This window comes from Caloenas nicobarica, chromosome Z, assembly GCF_036013445.1.
Source record: "Caloenas nicobarica isolate bCalNic1 chromosome Z, bCalNic1.hap1, whole genome shotgun sequence".
Taxonomy (NCBI): domain Eukaryota; kingdom Metazoa; phylum Chordata; class Aves; order Columbiformes; family Columbidae; genus Caloenas; species Caloenas nicobarica.
The window spans coordinates 77,430,735-77,454,091 of record NC_088284.1 but is presented as its reverse complement, the minus strand read 5'-3'; the positions used below and the strand labels follow the sequence as shown (position 1 = coordinate 77,454,091).

At 39.2% G+C, this 23,357-nt stretch overlaps 1 protein-coding gene across 2 annotated transcripts in view; it reads right to left on the bottom strand.

Annotated features, from left to right (window-relative positions):
* MSH3 (mutS homolog 3) overlaps positions 1 to 23,357 on the bottom strand; it is a 131,574-nt gene that overhangs the window by 31,003 nt on the left and 77,214 nt on the right. For both annotated transcript variants that reach the window (XM_065655914.1, XM_065655915.1), the window contains exons 15-20: positions 20,650 to 20,818; positions 16,144 to 16,208; positions 13,775 to 13,891; positions 11,792 to 11,899; positions 8,191 to 8,305; positions 4,808 to 4,965 (exon numbers count right to left, since the gene is read on the bottom strand). In XM_065655914.1, coding sequence (XP_065511986.1) covers positions 4,808 to 4,965; positions 8,191 to 8,305; positions 11,792 to 11,899; positions 13,775 to 13,891; positions 16,144 to 16,208; positions 20,650 to 20,818 — 732 coding nt within the window. The remainder of the gene's footprint in view (positions 1 to 4,807; positions 4,966 to 8,190; positions 8,306 to 11,791; positions 11,900 to 13,774; positions 13,892 to 16,143; positions 16,209 to 20,649; positions 20,819 to 23,357) is intronic.

The window sequence follows — 23,357 nt, the reverse complement described above, 5'->3', positions numbered from 1 at the left end:
TTTAGGAACAAAGCATAGCAATGGAAATAGCAAAGTTGTTTTTACACATAATTGTAGAATCATAGAATGGTTTGGGTTGGAAGGGACCTTCAAAGCTCACCCAGTGCCATCCCTGCCATGAGCAGGGACATCTTCACCCCGATCAGGTTGCTCAGAGCCCCCTCCAGCCTGGCCTGGGATGTCTCCAGGGATGGGGCACCCACCACCTCTCTGGCCAACCTGGACCATGGTCTCACCACCCTCATGGTGAAGAATTTCTTCCTTATGTCCAGCTTGAATATTCCCTCCTTTAGTTTAAAACCATCACCACACGTCCTGTCACGACATGCCCTGCTAAAAAGTCTGTCCTCATCTTTGTTATTAGGCCCCTTCTAAGTACTGAAAGGCCACAATAAGGTCTCCCTGGACCCTTCTCTTCTCCAGGCTGAACAACCCCAACTCTCAACCTGTCCTCACAGCAGAGCTCTTCCAGCCTTGGATCAATTCTGTGGCTCCTCTGGTCCCTCTCCAACAGGTCCATGTCTGTCCTGTGCTGAGGGCTCCAGAGCTGGACACAGGACTCCAGCTGGGGTCTCACCAGAGCGGAGCAGAGGGACAGAATCACCTCCCTTCACCTGCTGCCCACACTCCTTTTGATGCAGCCCAAGATATGATTTGCCTTCTGGGCTGCAAGCACACATTGCCAGCTCATGTCCAACCTTTCATCCCCCAGTTCCCCCAAGTCCTTCTTAGCAGGGCTGCTCTCAATCTCTTCATCCCCAGCCTGTATTGACACCGGGGGTTGCCCTGACCCAGGTGCAGGACCTTGCACTTGGCCTTGTTGAACCTCATGAGGTTCACATTGAACCACTTCTTGAGCTTGTCCAGGTCCCTCTGGATGGCATCCCGTCCCTCAGGTATGTCAGCTGCACCAACTCAGCTTGGTGTCATCTGCAAACTTGCTGAGGCTGCACTCGATCTCACTGTTTGCACCACTGATCAAGATATTGAACAGTACTGGTTGCAGTACAGACCCTTGAGGGACACCACTAGTGACAAGTGTCCATTCAGACACTGGATGGACATCAGAAATTATTTGGGAGAGGCCATAGGAGCACTCAGAGCTACTTCCTTAAGAAGTAAATAACACAAGCAGGGTATCATAGGAAATTACTCTCTCCCCACTCCCCAGCAAGTTTTGTATTTACAGACTTGTAACAGCACATCATCTGGGCTTAGCGGCATTACACAGTAGAAGACTCTCTCCCTTTCCCCCTCTTCAGGATGAAATTATCAACACTGCTCTGAAATGTTTGGACTAGTCTTAGCACTATATTATGTCTATACACCCAATAATGAAGATGAATCATTCTTATTTGCATGGTACCTGTAAGCAATAAAATTCCTTTTGTATCTTTAAAAATGCTTAATATGATGCAGTATTTAAAGTCAATTTAGAGAAGCTATAATACACAAATACTAAATATATCCAAAGGAATAACCATAGTAGCAATCCTTCAATTTCCATGGAAACCCTACTTAGAACACAAGATACAAATCCTAGATGAATGTTAATCTCTTAAACCTACATAAATTCACACTTCAAATATGCAGTCTACAAACAAAAAAGAGACTGCAGTATAAAGCACCGATACCAAAATAAAATCAGCAAACAGCAGAACTGTTGGTGCTCCTGATGCACAGAACTCCTCATAGAGTCGGCCTGTAAAGCATCACTCACAGCAGGGTGCTACGCTAATAGCAGCATCTAGAAAACAACACACCATGGCAATAATGAAAATATCTTGGAAGCTGACACCTTGCCGTGGAATGTTTTTAAAATATTAAAAATATCCCAAAGTTATCAAGAAAAAAAATCCCATTTTCCAGCAAGACACTTGTGGCCTGGGGTGGCAGAGTAGAAAAGAGGTCTGTATAGCTGTTATCCTATTAAAAAAAACCAAGAGCAAATAAACAAACAACTCCACAAACAAACAAAAACCATGCAAAAAAAATAAAAACACCAACTAAACAAGAACAACCCCTGAAACAAAACACAGAAGAAGAAAACAAACAAAAAAAGCAAAATGGGGGTGAGTGAAGAAAACATCTGATGTCTTCAAATTCATTCCCTACCAGAGGAGAGTTCTTGGCAAAGACTGAGGCTTTAGAAATGTGTCTTCAGCCAGACAAGAGTATTAAAGAAACACTGTGGGATATAGTATGTGGCAGCTGAATTTACTGTTTCTCTTCTCCAACCAGGCACTTAGAACTATTACAAGGAAAACTTCCTAGGGCAAAGAAATATCCTGAATATAACACATTAACCTGGCCTGACAGACTTTTCATACTTTAAGACCTTTCCCAGAACGCTGGGAAAAAAACAAAACAAAACAACAACAATAAAACCAACAACCCAAAACAACCAAACAAATCAATACAGAGGTGCCTACTTTCTGGACAGTGTCCGCACACCTTGTGACTCTAAGTTGTGAAATCTAGTAACTCCTTTTCTCAACGTAGAGGGTAAAGTTCATGATTTGGAGAAGGTGAAAATGAAGCAGGAGTTAGCCAAAGACCAGAGTGGGCACTAAAGACCATTTTGTGACTACCGACAATCAAATACAGAGGGACGGAAAAGAGGACTGACAACTCACCTGCTTGGGACCACAGATGTCGTTAGTTGGACATGTAGAGCAAGGAAAGCCCCATATGCCACAGGCTGAGGCAAAATCATGATGCATGTGTTCTCCTAAATGTTTGTACTGCAAGGAGAGCTACAACTGGGTCAAGATCTAATACCCTGTAAGCACATTGCAAATGGGTGATGTCTGTCCCAACAGCACAATCAAGTCCCTCAAATTACGCTATACAGAAGAGAGAAGTTTAAACAGATGCACAAACAAGGAGTTTCACTGATAATCTTTTACAAGCGGAAGTGACAACCCTGGATTTATGAAAGAATGCAACAGACTCAGCTTTTTTTGCTTCCTGTTAACCTTCTAACTAATGCATGACTATTCCTAGCTCAATAATATATTTTCAATTTCTTCTTGAATAATATTGAGCCAATTAATTGCCAATGCAGTTACAGGAATTTAAGAAATTCCCTAGTATATTGATCTGGTGTTTGACACATTTCACATTGAATGAATAACAGCATATCCAGCTGAGCTTCCATAGTTAATTTAGACAGAAAAAAAAATATCAATCCCCTCTGTTAGAATCTGACTGGGCTACAAATTAAATGGTCTGAAACGTCACAGCCAGTAACACACTCTAGGTGTGCTTGGCTTGAAATCTAAAAGTCCAAGTTTTACCTTCAACTACACTACCTTATGAGAACAGATGTGAAAAAATACCTATAATGTAGAGAAAAGCTATGGAATCAGAAAAATGCACCAGGGAACAGGTGGAACTCAGATATGTTCACTTCAAGGTTTTCACACTGTAGAGGACAAAGACCAATTTGTTTGCTTTCTAGTGGGCACAAAATGACACTTCCAGGGACCGTGTCACATTTCCTATTTTTTCTGCAGAAATAATCCTGTTGCAATGACACTCAAAAGTAAAGGAAAGGAGATACTAAGCCTAAGCGTAATAGACATATACATATATGGTTAGAAATTAAGCCAGTGTGAGCACAAGTACTCTAAGTTCACCTACAAAACACAGAAGAAGACAAAAATAATTTTCGAATTGTTATTAACATTGTGGGGTTTTTTTTCTGTGAGGTAAATCAGATCTTGTGTATCTCCATGTCCCCTCAAGAAATGCTCATCCCATCAACTAGTCAATTACTTTCAACACAAGCTGGGCAAAAAAGGTAACTGCTCTGAATTATCAGCTCCATCTAAATTTTTGAAAGATAATAGAAATTGTTTTCTAATTTGTTCAACTGCTTAGCACTGAAGTGCATCAAAGCACGACTCCGTTCATTTTTGTCATGACATAGTGAGGTATAATACAACATCTTTATATGATGAAGCAATCCCAGACAAGCAGTATCTCAGATTCTCTTAAAAGTTCATGCTGAAATGCACTCTGCTATCACAGAACTAGAATTTCAGGAAAGATAATTCTACTACAGATACATAATTGTTGTGAAACTTATAACCTTAAATAATTATCCATCTCAAATACCATCAGTAACATAGAATTTTTGCTGTTTAAAAAACAGATTAAAGAAAAAGGGGAAAAATAGCTGGGTAATCCTTGGTAATATTAGACTATAAAATACAGAAGTTTCGACTGTACTGATAATCTTTTAAAATTACTCAGCACTATCTTAAAAATGAGACTGAGGCATGCTGAGTGAAATGAACTGCCACTATTCATTCCTTCAAAGACATCAAGACCTATAGTACAGGAGGGATAATAAGCACACAATATTTGCAGCCCCAAATTCTCAGTCTCAAATATTTTGAGTATGTACGACTGTGCTGCACAGCAGAAAGCGTGACACAATTTTCAGAGGTGACAGCATTCATTTTAGGGGAAGCATAATCTGGCTATCACCCAGCAGAATAAACTTGGCTGAGATGTCCATTCAGGCAGATGAAGTTAGATATCTGGATCTTAATTAAGACAGACACATCAACATTCTTACCCCTTAAAGATTCGAAGATTCCAAAACAAGTACTACAGGTACCAGCAAATCAGAACCAAAACCTACCAACCAATGCATGTATTTAAAATGAAAAAAGGAAATATCAAGTATAAATTCTAAATTTCTAAATGAAAAATGAAATTATACTTTGATATACAAACATACGCACCCTGCCACAATAACATTTTCATAAACATACAGCAAGTTTTGAAAGATTACCTGGTAAAAATACCATCCACAACACCAATTGTCGACTCCTCTGCGGGAACATAAGAACCAATCTGTGCCATGACCGTGATCAATGCAACTTGCTTTATATAGGAGCTCTTTCCTCCCATGTTGGGTCCAGTTATTATCATGACCCTTTCACCATCTCCCTGTAATCATAAAACATAAATCAAATATATTGTCCTGCACATGGCGCTTTTATAAGAAATTTTGGTGGTGTGTACATGCTTAGGGGGACATAGGAGAGTCCTCAGGATTAAACATTCTGTTTGTACATTAACAGCTTCCTTCATTCTTGGAGTTCATTGCATACACTTTTCAAAATATTATGATGTCTCGGATAAATCTTCCTAAGATCTCTCCAGGCTGGTAAGAAGGAAGCATCACAATGAACTTTCAATACGCTTGAGCAAAATAGACAGAGTGAGAGGAAACCTTCCCTTTGTCCATGAAGGAGCCCAGAAAGCACTCCAATAACTTTCTGTGCAGCTTTTCTTTGGAGAAAGAGTTAAACTCACCAGCTTTCAGCATGGCCAGTGCTGTGCTAATTTGCTTGTGCTCTGGATTCCTCTCCAGTTAAGAGTTCTCATTGCTAAATGGGGAAAAGACCTGGCAGACAAAGATCTGACCTAGGTTTTACACCCATTCATAACTTGCCTTGGTACAACATAAGCACATTCAGGCTGGCTACAAGAAATCAGAAAACTGCCGAGTTTGGCAATACTTGACTGCAACACAGGTATTGTAAGCAGACTGCACCCAATCTCTGATTGATCACTGTATCTAAACACAGAAATCCTACAGAAAATGAAATCAGATGCGCCTGTCTCAGCTGTAAGACTCCCTACGGTGCTGCGACATGCCTACAGCTCCAGAATAAAGCTGTCTTTCTCTGGTGCAAGACAATTGCTAATGCAAAATTAAAACTCATCAATGAATCCATAAAGCTTTCTCATAGCCTGAATCAAGACTAGGAAATTAAGCTATGCAAGGACTTCAGACAACTACGCTTTTCCCTTCTACTGGGTGCATGCAATGAAATCCAGCAATTGATGAACTAAGCTAAAGTCAGTATATCCCATTGTCCCATGGGAGAGGCATGCAAAGAAAGGACCAGATGTGAATAATGAACATTAGCCATGCTTCTTAGGAAACTTGGAACTGATCAGGCACTGTGACAACAACAAAAAAAATCTCCACAGAATAAACCTCACAATCTTTACAGATTTGTTTTTTAATCAGGCTTTCATTTGGTTAATAAGGAGGCAAATAATATTAAGATAGGACTGTCACATCACAATCCAGATCATAGAGAAGATACATGCAATTAGTATTTATTACACATAAATATCTGTTTAGTTTTTGTGGAAAAAACCCCATCCATAAGCAAGTCATAATGAAGTAAAAAGCCAGAAAATGCCATTATCAGGAATAAATGATGGATGTAATAAAATGCATACGACTATACGGGAGCAAAATTCATAACCATTTGGCTCAATAGAATTTACAGATACTTAAAACCAGAGAGAGCTCATCTGTTAAAATCCACAAATTTCTTGCATGTGTTTGGTATCCCTTCAGGGTCCCTTCAACCACGCTGTCTGGTGGCTGGTTTGCAAAGCCAGCTTTCAGGGAGAACATCTGCTGTAGCATCAGATCAGAAAACCCATCTGCCCTTAAAACTGCATGCAACCATAATCTAACATCTTGTTGATATTTATGGCTGAAGTTAAAAGTACTAAAAGAATCCATGAATATTTTGGGAGGAGAGGGGGATTGGAAAAACAAGATATTTATTTCACGGCACTGCAAGAAACCTTTTCCTAAAGTTAGATATTTGACAATATTTCAACTGAAAACATGACAGGAGATGCATTTTCCTGCTGATTCGAACAAACCAGTTTAACACTTGAGGCTTTTTAATAAACTGAGTTCCCACCCACCTTTCTCAAAAAAAGAGAGAAGTCAAACCAACAGTAGAGGTAAATGTGATTGTACCACAATCACTTAACTTCGTAATATTCAATATTTAGAAAGACAACATAAAAATGAGACTAACAGAGGAAAGTGCATGATGATTACTGAATGAAACGCTGTATTTTCTGCAAATGCCATCTGTCACTTGTTGACAAATAAGTTTGAAAATATTCCATGAAGTACTGCACAATATAGAACAGCATTTAAAAATATTTTCTGAGAAATACATACAAATTTGAATGGTGTTCATCACAGAATGCTCCACCTGGACATATACCTTTTCTATACTTACTACACAAAAAGGCAGTTACATATTCAGAGTTAGGTGGCAAGCATACTTTTTATATTAATAAGAACAGGCATGTAGTATTTAAAAATATAAAGAAAGGTAAATATTTTACAAAAAAATGTCAAAAGAGTGTTTAATTTAAAATACCTTAGTTTCTCAGGGAAAGAAGAAATAAAACCCTAAAATATACTTATCAAAAACAAATGTGTGAAGTAAGATACACTGTCTCATACCTATGCTAATGGCATATTTATAGCAACTTCAGGTAATTTAAGTCATACAACTTAGGTAGCATTGCACAGAAAATGTTAAGAAGTAGCTCTGCCACTTTTTTTGACCTACTGACAGCAATACCAAGCAAGTAATAGTCTTACCATTTCCCAACATCATTCTTTACAGCAGAAAACAACAGCCAGAGGGATACTTACGGGTAACATACAGCTTGCAAGCTACACCTTGCAGGGTGGGATCTTCATTATATGTGGATATGAAAGACGTCTTACAAGTAATGTGCAGCCTACACGGTGTGTACTTGATACTATGTAGTGAAGACTCAGAGCTACACGTCTCCTTTGTCAGATTAAGAAAGCCTATATGAAACTAATATTTTACTTCCAGAAAGAACAGAAAACACATAGTACAGAAATGCCTAAAAAAAAAATCTGATATATTTTAGGATTAATTTGGAAAACTGAGCCTGTGACATGCTACAGAGCAACTTAAGTTGTTGCTATTTTGTATATTAAAAAACTCCACAAATTTGAGATAAAGTTATGACAAAACACAGACACCTTCTTATGACACTGTTAAAAACCCTGTAATTATTCGCTTGTTTTTCAAAAACAACCATTTAAAGCTTTCAAATTCCTAATTTTGAGACCATGTTTCTTTTTTTTGTGTCATTAAGACTGAACAAGTTGTAAAGAGAGTGTCTGGCTGCAAGGTATCAGAAAACGGACAAAACAGATGTGGTCATGTCTATCAATATCTCTCTGAAATGCAACCAAGCAGACAGTTGTATAATTAATTTAACTCACTGGCTGATAAGCTAATCTCAGATGTCTTTCCTTGAATGTTTTTGAAGCTCAAGCACTATTTCAGTACTTACTGAAAGGTTAGTGGTATTTGGAACATACTGATCCTGTTCTTCCAGTAGTACATCGATCACAGGGTGCCTCCCATTTTTTATAATTATTTCTTGCCGATTATCTTGCACAGTTGGTCTGCAAAAAGGAAGAGACACTAATTTCAGTGCTTATTGTAACTAATTATTTAGAACGACTGTAACTAAAGACTGTAGGACATGCAGATTTTCATGAAAATTACAAATGAGAAAAATGAATTATCGCTACCAAATATTTCTGAAGACTTCATCAGTTTCATTCATTTATAAAGAAATATTAGCAGATTGAATAAAGAAATCTTAGAACATTTTCTTCATTTTTTCATTACCTAGGGAATGTTTTGAGTCATTTATGTGTATTATAAAAAACTAGTAAGAGCTAAAAAATTAACAAGCAATAGCAAACCCCTCAAACTGGAGTACGATCTGCTTTCTTCTCACTGCTGCACCAATTTCTGCAAAGTGCCACCTTTTGCAGATACATTTTATGATCCTGCTGATGAATTGGTCCAGGCTCTTACCACATTAAGTCCTAACTGGAGCGCGAACAGTAAAGAAAATTGTCTAACTATGTATATTATGACTGATAACACATTAAACGACACAAATCAAAGACTACAGTATGACAGAGCTGTAACTGTCCTATAAACATCAGCAACTGTCATGATCTCACAGCAACTCCCAAACACGTGTAAGTCATCAAACAATAACTGTCTATAGAAAGAGCTTACTATCTAAGTTGAAATGCTGAAATGACAGTACCTTTTCAGAAATTAATATGCAAACCAGGTCAATACTACTGACTTCTTCCTCTAGTCTCTAAACCATGTGAAAAGAAGTTGTCTCAAATGTTTCCACCTTAGCTATAATACAAATTTGTCTACATGTCTAGTAATACATCTAATTCTATGTTACATATCTCCATGTCTGAAAAGCTCCAAGAACTGTGCATTTTTCACAGAACAAAAAATGCAAAAGAAGCATGTTCCAAGTGAATTATGACTATGATTCCTTTTTATTCTTTGCAATCTAGATTTACTTTTTCATCATAAACTGAAGTACAGCATTCAGTGGAGCAGTAGATGTGGTTTCATGTCTCAGTAACATTTTTGTACACTTGATGTACAATCACTTTGATATAACAGCAGTAACTTAGGAAAGTGGCAGCAGCTGAGAAAAAGAGAATACTGGAACAATGCCACAGAATTGTTTGGCTGGAAATTAACTAATACTTCAGGTAGACTTTAGGTGAAAGTCAAGATGTGAGGAGTGTGATTTATCTTGAGCTGAAGAATGATGATGCAATTTGAAAAGAAAACAGAGGTAAAATCAATGGCCTATTAGGAACACAAAGCCCTGTGGAAAGAGGTGCAAACTGATAATGGTGAGGATTTTTTAGCATAAAGATATTTCCAGTACTTGTATAGCTGAGATGAAACCAATACAGACAGACTTTTAGGCCTTGTGGACAAAGAAAGCAAATGCCACCCTCCACTTGCTGGGTGGGTAAGTTGTTTGCAGCTGTAATGTGATCGTCTTAAAAGGGAGGAGCGCGTACCTAGAAATGCTTCCTCCTGTACCTCTCCACTTTGCATTCAAGAGAGGGAGATGACAGCTAAATGATCCATTTATCATCTTATAATTCTGCCCTCGGCTTCGGAAATAATTCCCTTTTTTAAACCGCGTCCACGTAACTGTGAGACAGGATGTGGTTTCAGGATGTCACGAGCCTTTTCGACTACCTGTTCTGGTTTCATACAATGGGGCATGCAAAAGTAGCGCTTTGGTCACAGTAATTCAAAAGGTCTTCCCTGCCCTGTGTTACCACAAGCAGACAATGATGTGTCAAGCAGTAAGAGAGGAAAAAAAATATAGTAAATTGATCTGAATGTATAACATGTCCTTTAGTCATGCACTACCTTTTCAGCAGCATTCTTTAAACAAATTCACAGCCTGCAGAGTGGATACTCAAACATCAGATGATCATCTCTGGGCCACCTACATCATCATGTTCAGGTATCTCATTTTGCTGCCAGAGAGCCCTGGTATTGTACATCATCATCTGTGTAAAGGATGAGTCCCCCACCACAGGGGTCCTGATGCACCCTGGGAGCAGAGAGAGGTGCCTACCCCTCTCCAAGAATTGCATGGAGCATCTGTGCTCCTGACTTCACGACTCATTTACGTGCCTCAGGTAGGGTGATATGAAACAATCCTCAATCAAAAAACATTCCTCTGGAATACTTTAAACAGTTAATATGAAAGTCCCATCTTTCCTCCAGTAGCCCTCCAAAATTAATTATTGACACCTTCCCCGCAGCTGAAATTTCACTGAGAAGTCTCTGTCCTGCCAGTGTATAAGCTCTAAGCCACTCTTTAAAATTCAGTGAATTATTTAAACTCCGCACAGTGAGTTAATCAGATTTCAGTTTGTTCTCTAAGTATACAGATATAAGTGAGCAATTACTTTCAAAGAGATTTTGACAGAAGCACACAAGATCCCAAGAGTCCAGAAGTGATCCATATTATCTTTAATGTTGTATAAAAGCAGAAGCATACATAAGCTGACTTCCCTTCATCCACGTACATTTAATACATGATATGCTGTAGTTCCACAGGTCTCAAATGTAACTAATTCATACGTTTATTCCTAAGCAATTGCCCGAGCACTTGCAGCCCAGCCCTAGAATGACAAGATTTTAAAAGATACACGCACTACTTTTCAAAAGAGAGCATGTGGTCTGTCTGGCAGAGGGAATGGCGGAGGACTGGAAGCCAACAGCCCTTGCAGGGGTGTCTAGAGTAAACCTCAGAAACTTAAGTGCTGGACTCCAGGAGAGCACTCAGCAAGCTGCAGCTCAGTGAGTGCCCAGCACCTCTCAGAATGGGAGAAGGAACCCCAGTGAGACCATCTCTGTCTGGGTGCAAGAGATGTGGGCTCGTGACAGGGAGGAATACCCGAGTTTCAGGGTGCACACAGGGAGGAGCCAGCTCTGGATCAGCCTCTGGGGATGCAGGACTGGAGGGCTGATGTCTCCTCACCACAAGGGCAGGGGGGACACCCCCAGCACCAGCAGAGTCTCAGGCTGCAGTGCCCAGTGTGCACATGTGGGTCTTGGGCAGAGGGAGGTGCACATCCCCAGGTGAGGCGTCATCACTGCTCTGGAAACTGGCAGTAATATTCACCTATTATCTACCTGAAATACATCTTTGAAACTTATCTCATACACCTTAGAATTTCTTGTATGAAAAAGACATTATAAACTCAGAGCTTGCCAAGAAAAAAAAAAAAGAACATAGGAGAAAAAAAATTCCATGCAAAGTCCAACATATATTTATACATATGAGAGATATCACCTACTAGACCCAGGTCAAAGAATAGACAGACAAACATAAGACGTCAAATTTGAACTGCAATATTTACAGATTTGCATTATGCCCAGAAGTGTTGCTTTGCAAAATCAGATTAAGTTGAAACTACTGTAAACAATTTTAATAATGCATTTTATCGTAGCACACAAAATAAATTTATTTTAAACACACTAATTCTCTATAAAATCCTAAATAAAAATTAAAAATTGATTACCTGCAGTAGTCCCCTTGTTTAGCCACCTGGGCCAATGAGAACAGACAGTCAATAGTTGCTAGGTGACCAACTGCTTTAGACACAGGGTGATAATGTTCACTAAAATGGCTATACCAAAACAGGGGAAAATAACAGGAGGAAAAAAAGAGAAAAAAAATCATTTCATACAGACACAAATGTACTGTCAAAATATCCCCCATGCATGCTTCTCACAGGCCTCCTGCGGTCTTCAAATTACTCTGAATTCAAATCTCCCAGTAGTGTATTAGCTTACAATATAAGGACACAATCAAGATGAACTCCATGCTCCATTGTAACAGTGAATTATTCTTAAGCACAAAAAAGAAGGCAAAATGAAATTCATTAGATAGCATATAAAGGGTCTGCAGTTGATCCCTGCTGCCTAAATGAGGTCTATAAAAACGCCACTGTTTATCACAGTGGCAACCAAATCCCAACTGCCAATTTATTTCAACCATAATTTACAGTAAAAAAATCCTCAACTTGAAGTGCCTGAACACAGGAGTTGTCTACAATTTCAGTAAAATATGGTATCTAAACCAGAAAACTCAAGATTCCATTTTCCATTTATGGTATGGCTTCCCCTAGTACAACAAATGGCACTACGAGGAGAACACAGTTTTCAGTAGAGTTCATTCTCTTAGTCCTCCAGAATTTCTTTTTTACCCCTCAAATATTTATTTTTTTCCTCTCCTAGTCTCAAAGATAGAACATAGAGTAGAAAACCAGAAGGGGAGCAAAATGTAATAAATAAATAAATGGAGGGGTGGGGAAGAAGAATACTCTCCTATACACAGGTCTTTCCTTGTTGTATGCTGCTATCATGCAACACTATTGAGAACAGCAAAGTGAATATAAAAAGCAGATCTAAGTGAAGAAAGGTTAAAATAGGTCTGTTCAAACTTACATGTCTAATAGAGTGACAAAAAAATTATTTAACAGAACTATTTTTTTGGTACTGCAAAGGCAACACATCAGGAGAAGAGTGAATTGGAACGTTTTTCTAGTTTCTACCAAATTTACAGAATCGCTGAGTTCCTACTAGGAGGCAAACCTTGGCATCAGCTATGTCCAGTGAGACAACTTCAGAAGGAACTCATTAGAATTTTGCAGCAAGGAAAAAAGCACAAGTGAAAATAAGCCAGTTATAATTGTGTGACATAAGGAACAATTTCAGTGGCTCTGTAATTCATGGAAGTAAAAAAATAATTTATAACCAGACACCTGTTCAACCAAAGGTATTCAGAAGTTTGAGAAATATATTTTAAACTCCCATTTTAAAGATCTCTGGCTAAATAGTCAAATAACTCCATTCAAAACCCTAATCTGAGACAAACATCTTTTGTGGCAGTTGTGAGGGAAAATAACACTCCCATTACTTTCTAGCAAACAGACTCACCGTTAGTCACAGGGTTAGCAGACAAAATGCACAGCTATGGAGAATCACAGTCACCCAACTGACTGTCCAAATACTGGACATTGCTAACTCAAAACCTGTAAGTAACACTGCAGTTGTAGTTACTTTATTATTATTATTCTTTTTAGTAATGGCACACATAACAATGAAGCCATACTCTATTTCAATTAATATGAAAAGTGAATTTGGTTAACTTGTATAATAAATTCTTTTTTTTCATCTCACGTACTTGAATAATAAAACTAACAGATTCAGTTTCACTCCTTCATTTTCAAATTTTGAGAACCACTTTATATATTTAATAGTGTAGAACTTCAAATGCTAGATATATCACTGCTTGTCTCAGGACTCAGTCTGCAAAGGTCTTGCTTTAAAATGCTTTAAATTGAAGAGCTATCTTTTAATTTACTATCTTGAAAGTTCTTGTGGTCAACATAATTGCATTATCAACTTCTTTTTTCTTTTAAGATAAACATCTTCATTTTTCTGTGTTACAGCAAAAATAAAATACAGTGATAAAACCTGACTCTATTTTGTAAACTCACTCTAAAAAATTTAACCATTCAGCATTGCAGTCAAGGACTAGCTGCTCCCGGAGCTGATTCAGATGTCTGTAATTTTCTATAACAAAAGGAGAGTGGAAACGGCTGACAGCTTTTGTGCTGGAAGACAAAGAAAAGCCAAATAGGAAATAAAGGTTACAAGCAATCGGACACACCATCTACATGCAAAATTGGACGAGTTTTCTTATTCTATGTAAGCCTTGGAAATTGATGCTAAAAATCATTGAATCACAGAATAGTTTGGGTTGGAAGGGACCTTAAAGCTCATCCATGGGCAGGGACATCTTCACCCAGCTCAGGTTGCTCAGAGCCCCGTCCAGCCTGGCCTGGGATGTCTCCAGGCAGCCTGTTCCAGTCCCTCACCACCCTCATGGTGAAGAATTTCTTCTTGTATCTAATCCAAAACTACCGTCTTTCAGTTTAAAGCCATCACCCCTAGCCCTATCACTACAGGCCTTAGTAAAAAGTCCCTTTCCAGCTTTCTTGTAGGTCCCTTTAGGTACTAGAAAGCTGCTGCGAGGCCTGTGCGGAGCCTTCTCTTCTCCAGGCTGAACAATCCCAACTCTCTCAGCCTGTCCTCCCAGCAGAGCTGTTCCAGCCTGGGATCATCCTGGTGGCCTCTTTTGGCCCCTCTCCAACAGGTCCATGTCTGCCCTGTGCTGAGGACCCCAGAGTCGGACAGAGGACTCCAGGTGGGGTCTCACCAGAGCAGCGGGACAGAATCACCTCCCTTGACCCACTGTTTTCAATTCTTTTGATGCAGCTCAGGATATGGTTGGCTTTCTGGGCTGCAACCACACACCGCCAGCTCATGTTGAGCTTCTCAGCAACCAACGCTCCCAAGCATTGCACACCCAAGGGGCGGGTGCTGATCTCTTCTCTCTGGTGACCAATGACAGAACCTAAGGGAATGGCAGAAGATGTGCCAGGGGAGGGTCAGGCTGGACATTCGGAAAAGTTTCTCCACCCAGAGGGTGGTGGAGCACTGGAACAGGCTCCCCAGGGAGGTGTCACGGCCCCAAGCCTGACAGTGTTCAAGAAGAGACTGGACAACGCCCTCAGACACATGGTGTGAACTGTGGGGTTGTCATGTGCAGGGACAGGAGTTGGACTTGATGATCGTTGTGGGTCCCTTCCAACTCAGGACATTCTGTGACTCTGTGATTCTAAGTCCTTTCTCTTTTATTGTGGTACCACATGCTATTGATTCCAATGATCTTCATTGTGAATAAAGTGATCAGTTACTGCATCAATGCCCATTTAGAAGGCTTTTAAAATGTTTTTCACAACATAGCATACATCACTGAAGTTTAGATATTTCACAAAATTCTGTTCAGCAATACGCTTCACAGGTGGATGACTTTTCTGTGACTGACTGCATATACAATGAACATCAAGAAAAAATTTTGCTTAAAAGAGGAAAACTTCACTATAAGCGTGAAATAAACTTAGTAAATACAGACTGTCTTGCATGGATACTAGTTTCCATTTGGGGCACTTGCTGTATATTTATGTGTTTTCATTAAGGTTCACTTTGGCATTCACAGGCATTCTTTCACAAAATCCAGATTAGCTATAATTTGTTCATCATCTTAATTCTATCTAATCTGTGAACTTTTAATACTGAATTCTTGCATAAGTAAATAGAACATCACTTTGGAGTTCACATTGGTTATGCCTATTTCTGGTGGTAAATGTCTGTGCTCACACATTATAACATTCCTAACCTGCCGAAATAATAAAACAAATGACTAAAAGAAAAAAGCCAAGTACATAATTCAGCCCATCTCTGTTTCACCTACTGGAAAAAGTATCCAAAACTATGTAAAACCATGTTTACAATAACACGAAGTACCAAAGCAAGCAAAGGTTGTCTGTATGAACAAGTAAAATGACATTTTAAATACACTAAATTTTGAGATACACAGATATTTGCACAGCTACCTTTACCTCTCTGAATAAAATAAGAACAATCGAAATGTTATGAAATATTTATATCTACAAACTACAAGCACAACTGAATCAAGAACATAGTTTTGACACCAATACACGTACTTTGAAAGATTAAGCACGTAATATAGTGCACTAAGGATCTACCATGTATAACCAGACATTCTAAGAACTCCAATTTTTCAGTTTGGTTTTGTTCGCTTTTAAACAAAACTTGTTATGGCAATAAATTAATATAACAATTTTGGTTCGTTGGTTTTCACTTAAAAAAAGCAAAACAAAACAAAATACAAACTCATGGAGCAATGAGAATGTGTACGTAACTAACTGTAATACCAAAATACCACGGGTTTTTTTCTTATATATTGAAAGAGAACAAACTTCAAAGACATTTTACATACCTACTAACCATAACCCAGTCAGATGGCACAGATGATTTATGGGAATTCTTGACTTCTACCATAAACTAAAATAAACAGAAAACAGAACATTACACATCATGGGAAGTTAGGAAGACTACAGAGCCATAACCATCATATATCGTGAAATCTGCATGCATCAGAGGAAAACCACATTCAGCCTGAAGAGACTGAGCAGACCAGAGGCTCATGTTCTCTTTCCCTGAGAAGTGAGGGTTATGACATGCATTTTTTTGCCAAAAAAAACCAACTCCAATCCTGACCTGTTCTTGTGCCCTAACATGTTGCTGCCCCATCTCTGCCCCTCTATTCCTCCATCCACTAACATGCTCTCCTCATCTCCCACTTATCAAGCCAAAACCAGATTAAAAGCTAGTAAGTCAGTCTTGCTTTTTGGCACAGTCTCCCACAGCATCCTCGCTGCTAAACTGAGAAAGTGTGGTCTGGACGATCGGGTAGTGAGGTGGACCGTGAACTGGCTGAAGGAAAGAAGCCAGAGAGTCGTGGTCAATGGGGCGGAGTCTGGTTGGAGGCCTGTATCTAGTGGAGTGCCTCAAGGGTCAGTACTGGGACCAGTATTATTCAATATATTCATCAACGACTTGGATGAGGGAATTGAGTGCACTATCAGCAAGTTTGCTGATGACACCAAGCTGGGAGGAGTGGCTGACACGCCAGAGGCTGTGCTGCCATCCAGCGAGATCTGGACAGGCTGGAGAGTTGGGCGGGGAAAAATTTAATGAAATATAACAAGGGAAAGTGTGGAGTCTTGCATCGGGGCAGGAACAACCCCAGGTTCCAGTATAGGTTGGGGAACGACCTATTAGAGAGCAGTGTAGGGGAAAGGGACCTGGGGTTCCTGGTGGACAGCAGGATGACCATGAGCCAGCACTGGGCCCTTGTGGCCAGGAAGGCCAATGGTACCTGGGGTGGATTAGAAGGGGGATGGTTAGTAGGTCGAGAGAGGTTCTCCTCCCCCTCTACCCTGCCCTGGTGAGACCGCATCTGGAATATTGTGTCCAGTTCTGGGCCCCTCAGTTCCAGAAGGACAGGGAACTGCTGGAGAGAGTCCAGCGCAGGGCAACAAAGATGATGGAGTGGAGCATCTCCCGTGTGAGGAAAGAATGAGGGAGCTGGGGCTCTTTAGCTTGGAGAAGAGGAGACTGAGCAGTGGCCTCATTAATGGTTATAAATATATAAAGGGTGAGTGTCACGAGGCTGGAGCCAGGCTCTTCTCAGTGACAACCAACAGTAAGACAAGATGTAATGCGTTCAAGCTGGAACACAAGAGGTTCCACTTAAATTTAAGAAGAAACTTCTTCCCAGTGAGGGTGACAGAGCCTGGAACAGGCTGCCCAGGGAGGTTGTGGAGTCTCCTTCTCTGGAGACATTCAAGACCCGCCTGGACACCTTCCTGTGTAACCTCATCTAGGTGTTCCTGCTCCAGCAGGGGGATTGGACTAGATGATCCTTTGAGGTCCCTTCCAATCCCTAACATTCTGTGATATTTAAGTACAGCACTCCAATAAAGCCTGTAAAGAGAAATTAGAAAAGATGGAGTCCATTTCAAGACAGAGACAAGTAAAATCAAGCTGATAGTACTAGAAAACAAAGCATTTCTAAAGCATTAATAAAGCACAATTCAAAATACAAAATGACTCAACAATCTTTGCATTTCAGAACTAACGAAAAAAACAAAAAAAAACCCCAAAAAACTCTCATATGCAATACATTGTATGCAGGGCTAACAGAAACATCCAAACTTAATTTAGAAAAAAATCAAATACATTAAGGATCTAAATACTTGTGAAGCAAGAAAGACATCAAACGTTAATTGGCAGGTTTAGGAACAGAACATCCTCCAACAGCAGGCAATCCTCATCTATTGTATGAAAAACTACTCTGAACTATCACAGAGAAGAGCCAGCAATTGCCAGAAGAGCCAGCAATTGCCTTCAAGTGCAAACAAGAAGCATAATCCTAATATGAGCACAAGACTCCAGCAGGGACATAGTGCACTAGCTCTTAATTTATCTAAGACACCTTGAAAATATTTGGTACTGTAGAAACCCTGAAATTGCATAATACATACAAGACAAAAAGACTGAAAATGGGTAGAAGTAGAGAGCCTCAAAGTTCTGAAAATGAACCAACTACTGCTGCCACTAATGGTGTTGCTGATGTGCTGGTGTTACATTTTTATTTCTGAATTTCACCTTAAAACAATTAAATATGCTGTGTTTACAAAAGGAAGACAGAAAATAATATCTCATTTGTATCTCAGCTGGATGATTAACCGAAAGCAAAAGAGTCTGAATTAACACAGCCAGTTCAACTGCCTGGTTTGTTTGTGCGGCTAGTGAGAAACAAAGTGGTTGCAACCTTCTTCAAAATAACAAAAGTGTTTGCTTTTTCATCCTTTAATTCTTAGTCCTATTAGATAAATAATTGTGGTATTAGATAAATAATTGCTGTATTAAGTAGAAAGGGCCCAAAGCACTGCTTACACCATGCAGGAAGTACGTAGCCAAATGTAGTAATTTCTCTCTAAATTCTGCCCGAAATTCTATCCTGTTTAGTGAGCACTACAAATTACATTGGAGATCTGGAAACAAAAGATAAGATAGATAGGGGTGTAGCCTCATATTTTGGAAAAGGTATGTGTCAACTGGATCTGCATCAGAACCTCAACAGAAACTTAACAAATATAAGTTAATAAACTGCAGGCTGACTGAAAATCTAACCATGTGTTCATAATCCTGGGTTTGGGGGCACGCATGTGGGAGCAAATAGTTTGATTTTTTTTTTTTGCCTCTTCAAGAAGGTCTGTTCCCTGAACAGATGTTTAGAGTGGGGTAATACATAGAAAAAGCTTCATGTCAGCTTCTCTCTTTCCAGAACTAGGAAACCATAAACCTGCTTCTGCACAGGTCTGTTGCAAAGAAGTGTTTGAATACTACATCTATCACAGTGCTGCAATGACATAAGAAGAATATGCCATACAGATCTGAGAAAGAAAGAGGTCAACTCAAAGAGACTCTTATTATGCCTATGTTCTGTTCCTCCCATACAACTCCCTTCCCATTACTTCCATCCCTTTAGTGACTTTCCTTTCCTTACTGACCATCTTTTCTAACTCTTCCTCTACTGCCTCTTTTGATGTCTCTGAAGCACTCACACCAGATACAGTTAAATAACTAACATCCATGACCTCTGCAGCTCCTTTCATGAATTCACCAAGACAGATTTCTGTCTACACCGGTTTCTGAGCCATCCTCAGCTACAAAGGCCTTGTCTCTTAAAAGTGTATGTAATGACTAGTGGTTTCTGAAACTCTCCTGTACAGTTCACTTCTGAATACTCTCTCAGATGCCCTCCTCTCTTTGATCAATTCTTCTCTTCTTTCCTTCACACACGTGTCATCATCCACCTCTTAAACCAGCCACTCTGAGAAAAACCTTTCTCATGTCCTGGCTCTTCCCTTCCTCACACAATACTCAAACATCCACATTTCCTCTTGGACTTCAGCATCCATGCTGACGGCCCACCGAGCTCTTCAGACACTTGTTTCCTTTTCTCAAGCTCACCATGAAAAGAAATATCCACCCAAGGTCTTTATCAAATGCTGCTCTCTCTAATTCATCCCTTCTCACATCCCCTCGCACTTTCAGCATTGCGTGTCTGTTCCCTGCTGTGTCTCTTGGGTCTTTCTCATTTTCCAAGGTCCTCAATGTGACAGTCAGCTGATTCCAGCTCCTTCCCTCCCGGTTCTCACTGATTCATCTCTTTGACACCCAACTCTCATTCCGTTTCCTAACTCTTTTCCCAGTTTTCTGGGGAGTTTTCCCCAGCCTTCCTACTCTCATTTCCCAAAGGACAATGCCGCACAGTGCTATTCCTTGCTTGTTTCAGTTTTGCCACAAATTTGGCAGAATCTGTGGTCTCTTTTTTTTTCTTCACTAAACTTCTCAGCTCACATGAATATGGTCTGCCCACACTTGCGCAGCATCTAGCAAACAAAAGCTCCAGTCCACAACCACCACTTCCAAGAATTAAAATAAAATAACATTTATCACTCTTTAATACTGTTCCTCTTCTCTCCCATCTTTCAAATTACAGTCTTAATCAGTACATACAAATCATTTTACCATTCTTCAAATTATCCTAATGCTGTGCTTCCTGGATCTCTGAGGATATTTCAGCACTTAATAGCCACATCATTAACCCTGGAAGAACGAAAGTGTTTCTACGTATACAGAAAAGCAAAGCATTACTGAACAAAATTTAACTGCACTAATGTGTTTTTATCATTTAAATCACTAAAGTACTTGACTTAACAAATAAAAAAGTGACACTGTCACAAAACTGTTCTTTAAAATTGCACAATATAGTATCACACTAAATGAAGAGAGTTCTAGTTGAGCCTAACTTTTAAGCTGTTTTCTAGACAAGCAAGGGTACAGTCATACATAGTAGATACCATATTACCTCTTGACCAGAAACTGTAACATACTCTGCAGAAGGATTCTTAATCTGTTTACGAATGTCTCGCAGATGCAATTGGATTTTAGAAAGCACATCTAGGATCTCTTCCTTTTTCTTTCTGATGACAGGGAAGTCTGTAAGGTCCTTGAACAACTGGGTTTTATCTCCAGTCCTGTCCATAAGAAGCATAAGATAAAAGAAATGGTAAAACCAAGGATACATTCCCCAATTCTATTGGCTGCACCCTTATTTTTGTTTTTCTCATTTATTTTAACACTAGCTTAATTCCCTTGTAAATACAGCTTTTCTGTTACTTGATCACAGTACAGCACATTTACCAAAAGCTGCACTTTGTATACGAGCTCTAAGAGGCTACACCAAGATACGCTACCCCCACCCCTCCAGTGTATTTAAAACCAATCTATTCCTGTTCCTTTCCACTCTGTCACATGATGCTCGTTCTTCTGTATCAAACCCTGCTGACTTTTTTTTTGTCATCTCTGAAAGTGCATCCTGCAGCTTTTTATTTGTTCTCCCTCGATCGAGAAGAGCAAGACAAGGAAGTACAAGAAAGCTCATTCTCTTCTGTCTCAATCCCTAATTCTGGAATGCAACTGCTGCGCTAATCTGGAGCATCCTAAGTGCCAACAATATCTTTATCGTTATTAAATGTGAAGCTCTATGTAATTCCTGCATAACATGAACAAAGATTTTTGACGTATTTAGAATTTGGCCAAGTTTGGGCAGACTTTCATAAGAATCGCAAGGAAAAGTCCCTCCAATAAGGACTTCATCAAAGCAGAATGTCATCAGGAGTTTCTCAGAATTGTTTCCTTAATTTCTCAAGAAAAGATTAACCACAGCGCTTTTTAATATATGCAAAACAACGCTCTTTTCTAGTCTCAATGTCAGAAAAGGACAGCATTGTTTTGGCTGCACTACCTCAGCTCAGGCTGAAACCTGAAACAGACAATGCCATTCAAATGTTTAAAATTGGGAAGCTGAATAAGCTACTAAAATATGGTTGTCATCAAAAATAAAAATTTAACTTATCCTAATAAGTATCAGGCAAACAATAAAAAGTACTGCAATCAGCCCTAAGTTAATTGGAATATACATTTGTGTTTTAGAGCAAACAAAAAACTGTACCAGTTAATTACATAATTATCCTGAAATCTAATATTTGGAGAGCAAGTAATTAGCAAACTGAAAGAAATAAAATCTGGAAGTAATAAAAAGTCTAACATTCTACCTACTCCAATACTCGTTTGCCTGAGAATGAAACTACAACTGGAGGCAGTGAACAGACAAGTAACACAAAGCTGTGCTTTGATTCTGCACTACACGGACGTTGTTATTATACAAGTGACAGTAAAGATGCCATTTTAAAATACAACACTAATTTTTAGAAACGATTTTGTGCTAACTAGACCTGTTTCCATGGGAATGCTAGGAAAAAAGATCACTACTAGCCAGCAGCTGACAGTGAGGACTGTCATTGCAACGTGATGCCTACCAAAAATTTAAAAGTTGGCAGTTTAAAAAAACCCAGCAAATCCCAAAATCTTGAACGCCTCTGGAGCAGAGGGATACTTTTGAAAAAGTCTACAGGATTTTATCCACACCACATAATAAAAGTAACACATGATGCAGTATACATGTCTGTGCAAATGTGTGTGTGCATGTATGTATAGGAGTAGTCATGGTGATTTTGATAAAAGATTTTTGAGTACAAATAATATTGCCATATATGTTTGAGATATATAAAGGGCAAAAGACAAGTTATTTTAGTCATCTTGAATAAATGTAAATTAAATATATACATTCTGCAGATTAATTATGATACCTTCTACTTATAATATTGTATCTTATTTTTGTATACTGTTCTAACCACCACCAACACCATGACAGAAAAAGTCCAAATTTTAAACTTACCTACGGTAAATCTGGTACAATGAAGATACAGTGTGTTTTGTCACAACCTACCACAACTATCATTGGATACCATGCATCAGCAGACATCTTGTAATCCCACCTGTCCAATGGGCATAGCAAATACTCTACCCTTCGCAGCTTCTAAATTTATACACCTTGCATCTGTCTCTAATTCAGAAGCAAATAAATAAGTTCTTGGCTTTAATTCTTAAATTTCTTTCATTTTACGTCTCAGCTGGAGAAGAATAAACAAATGTTTTCTAAATAAATTGGATGTTTATTTTTAGTCTGTTTGGAAAATAAAAGATCAAGTCTATGTTACCCCAATATAACTACACATTAAACTATGTATCACATCTTTCAGCGAAGAATCTCCAGGTATATCACAGTCAGTTATATCTCAAAATATTACACATAAGGAAATGTTCAAAGTTAAATGAAACTTGCTTGTAGCAGCGAAGTTTGGGATGATCTGGCTATAAAGCTGGATGATACTCATTTTGTGTCCAGAATGTCTTCTCAACACATTGTGTAAACAAGAAGTACACTGAAAGGAGACCAAAACCCTCTGAGGTCAAGTGCTTGGAAAGGTTGGCTGTGCAAGCCAGACAGACTGCCTCTGTGCCTACCACCATGAGCAAACCTTTTTCAGAAGATTTTATACTGCCTTTTTTTTTTTTTTTTCTGAAAGACAGTGACTTTCACTGGCCACAAGGTATTCCTCCTAAATCCTGTCTCCTGAGAGGTTTTTACACATCCCTCCCTCACTGAACTCA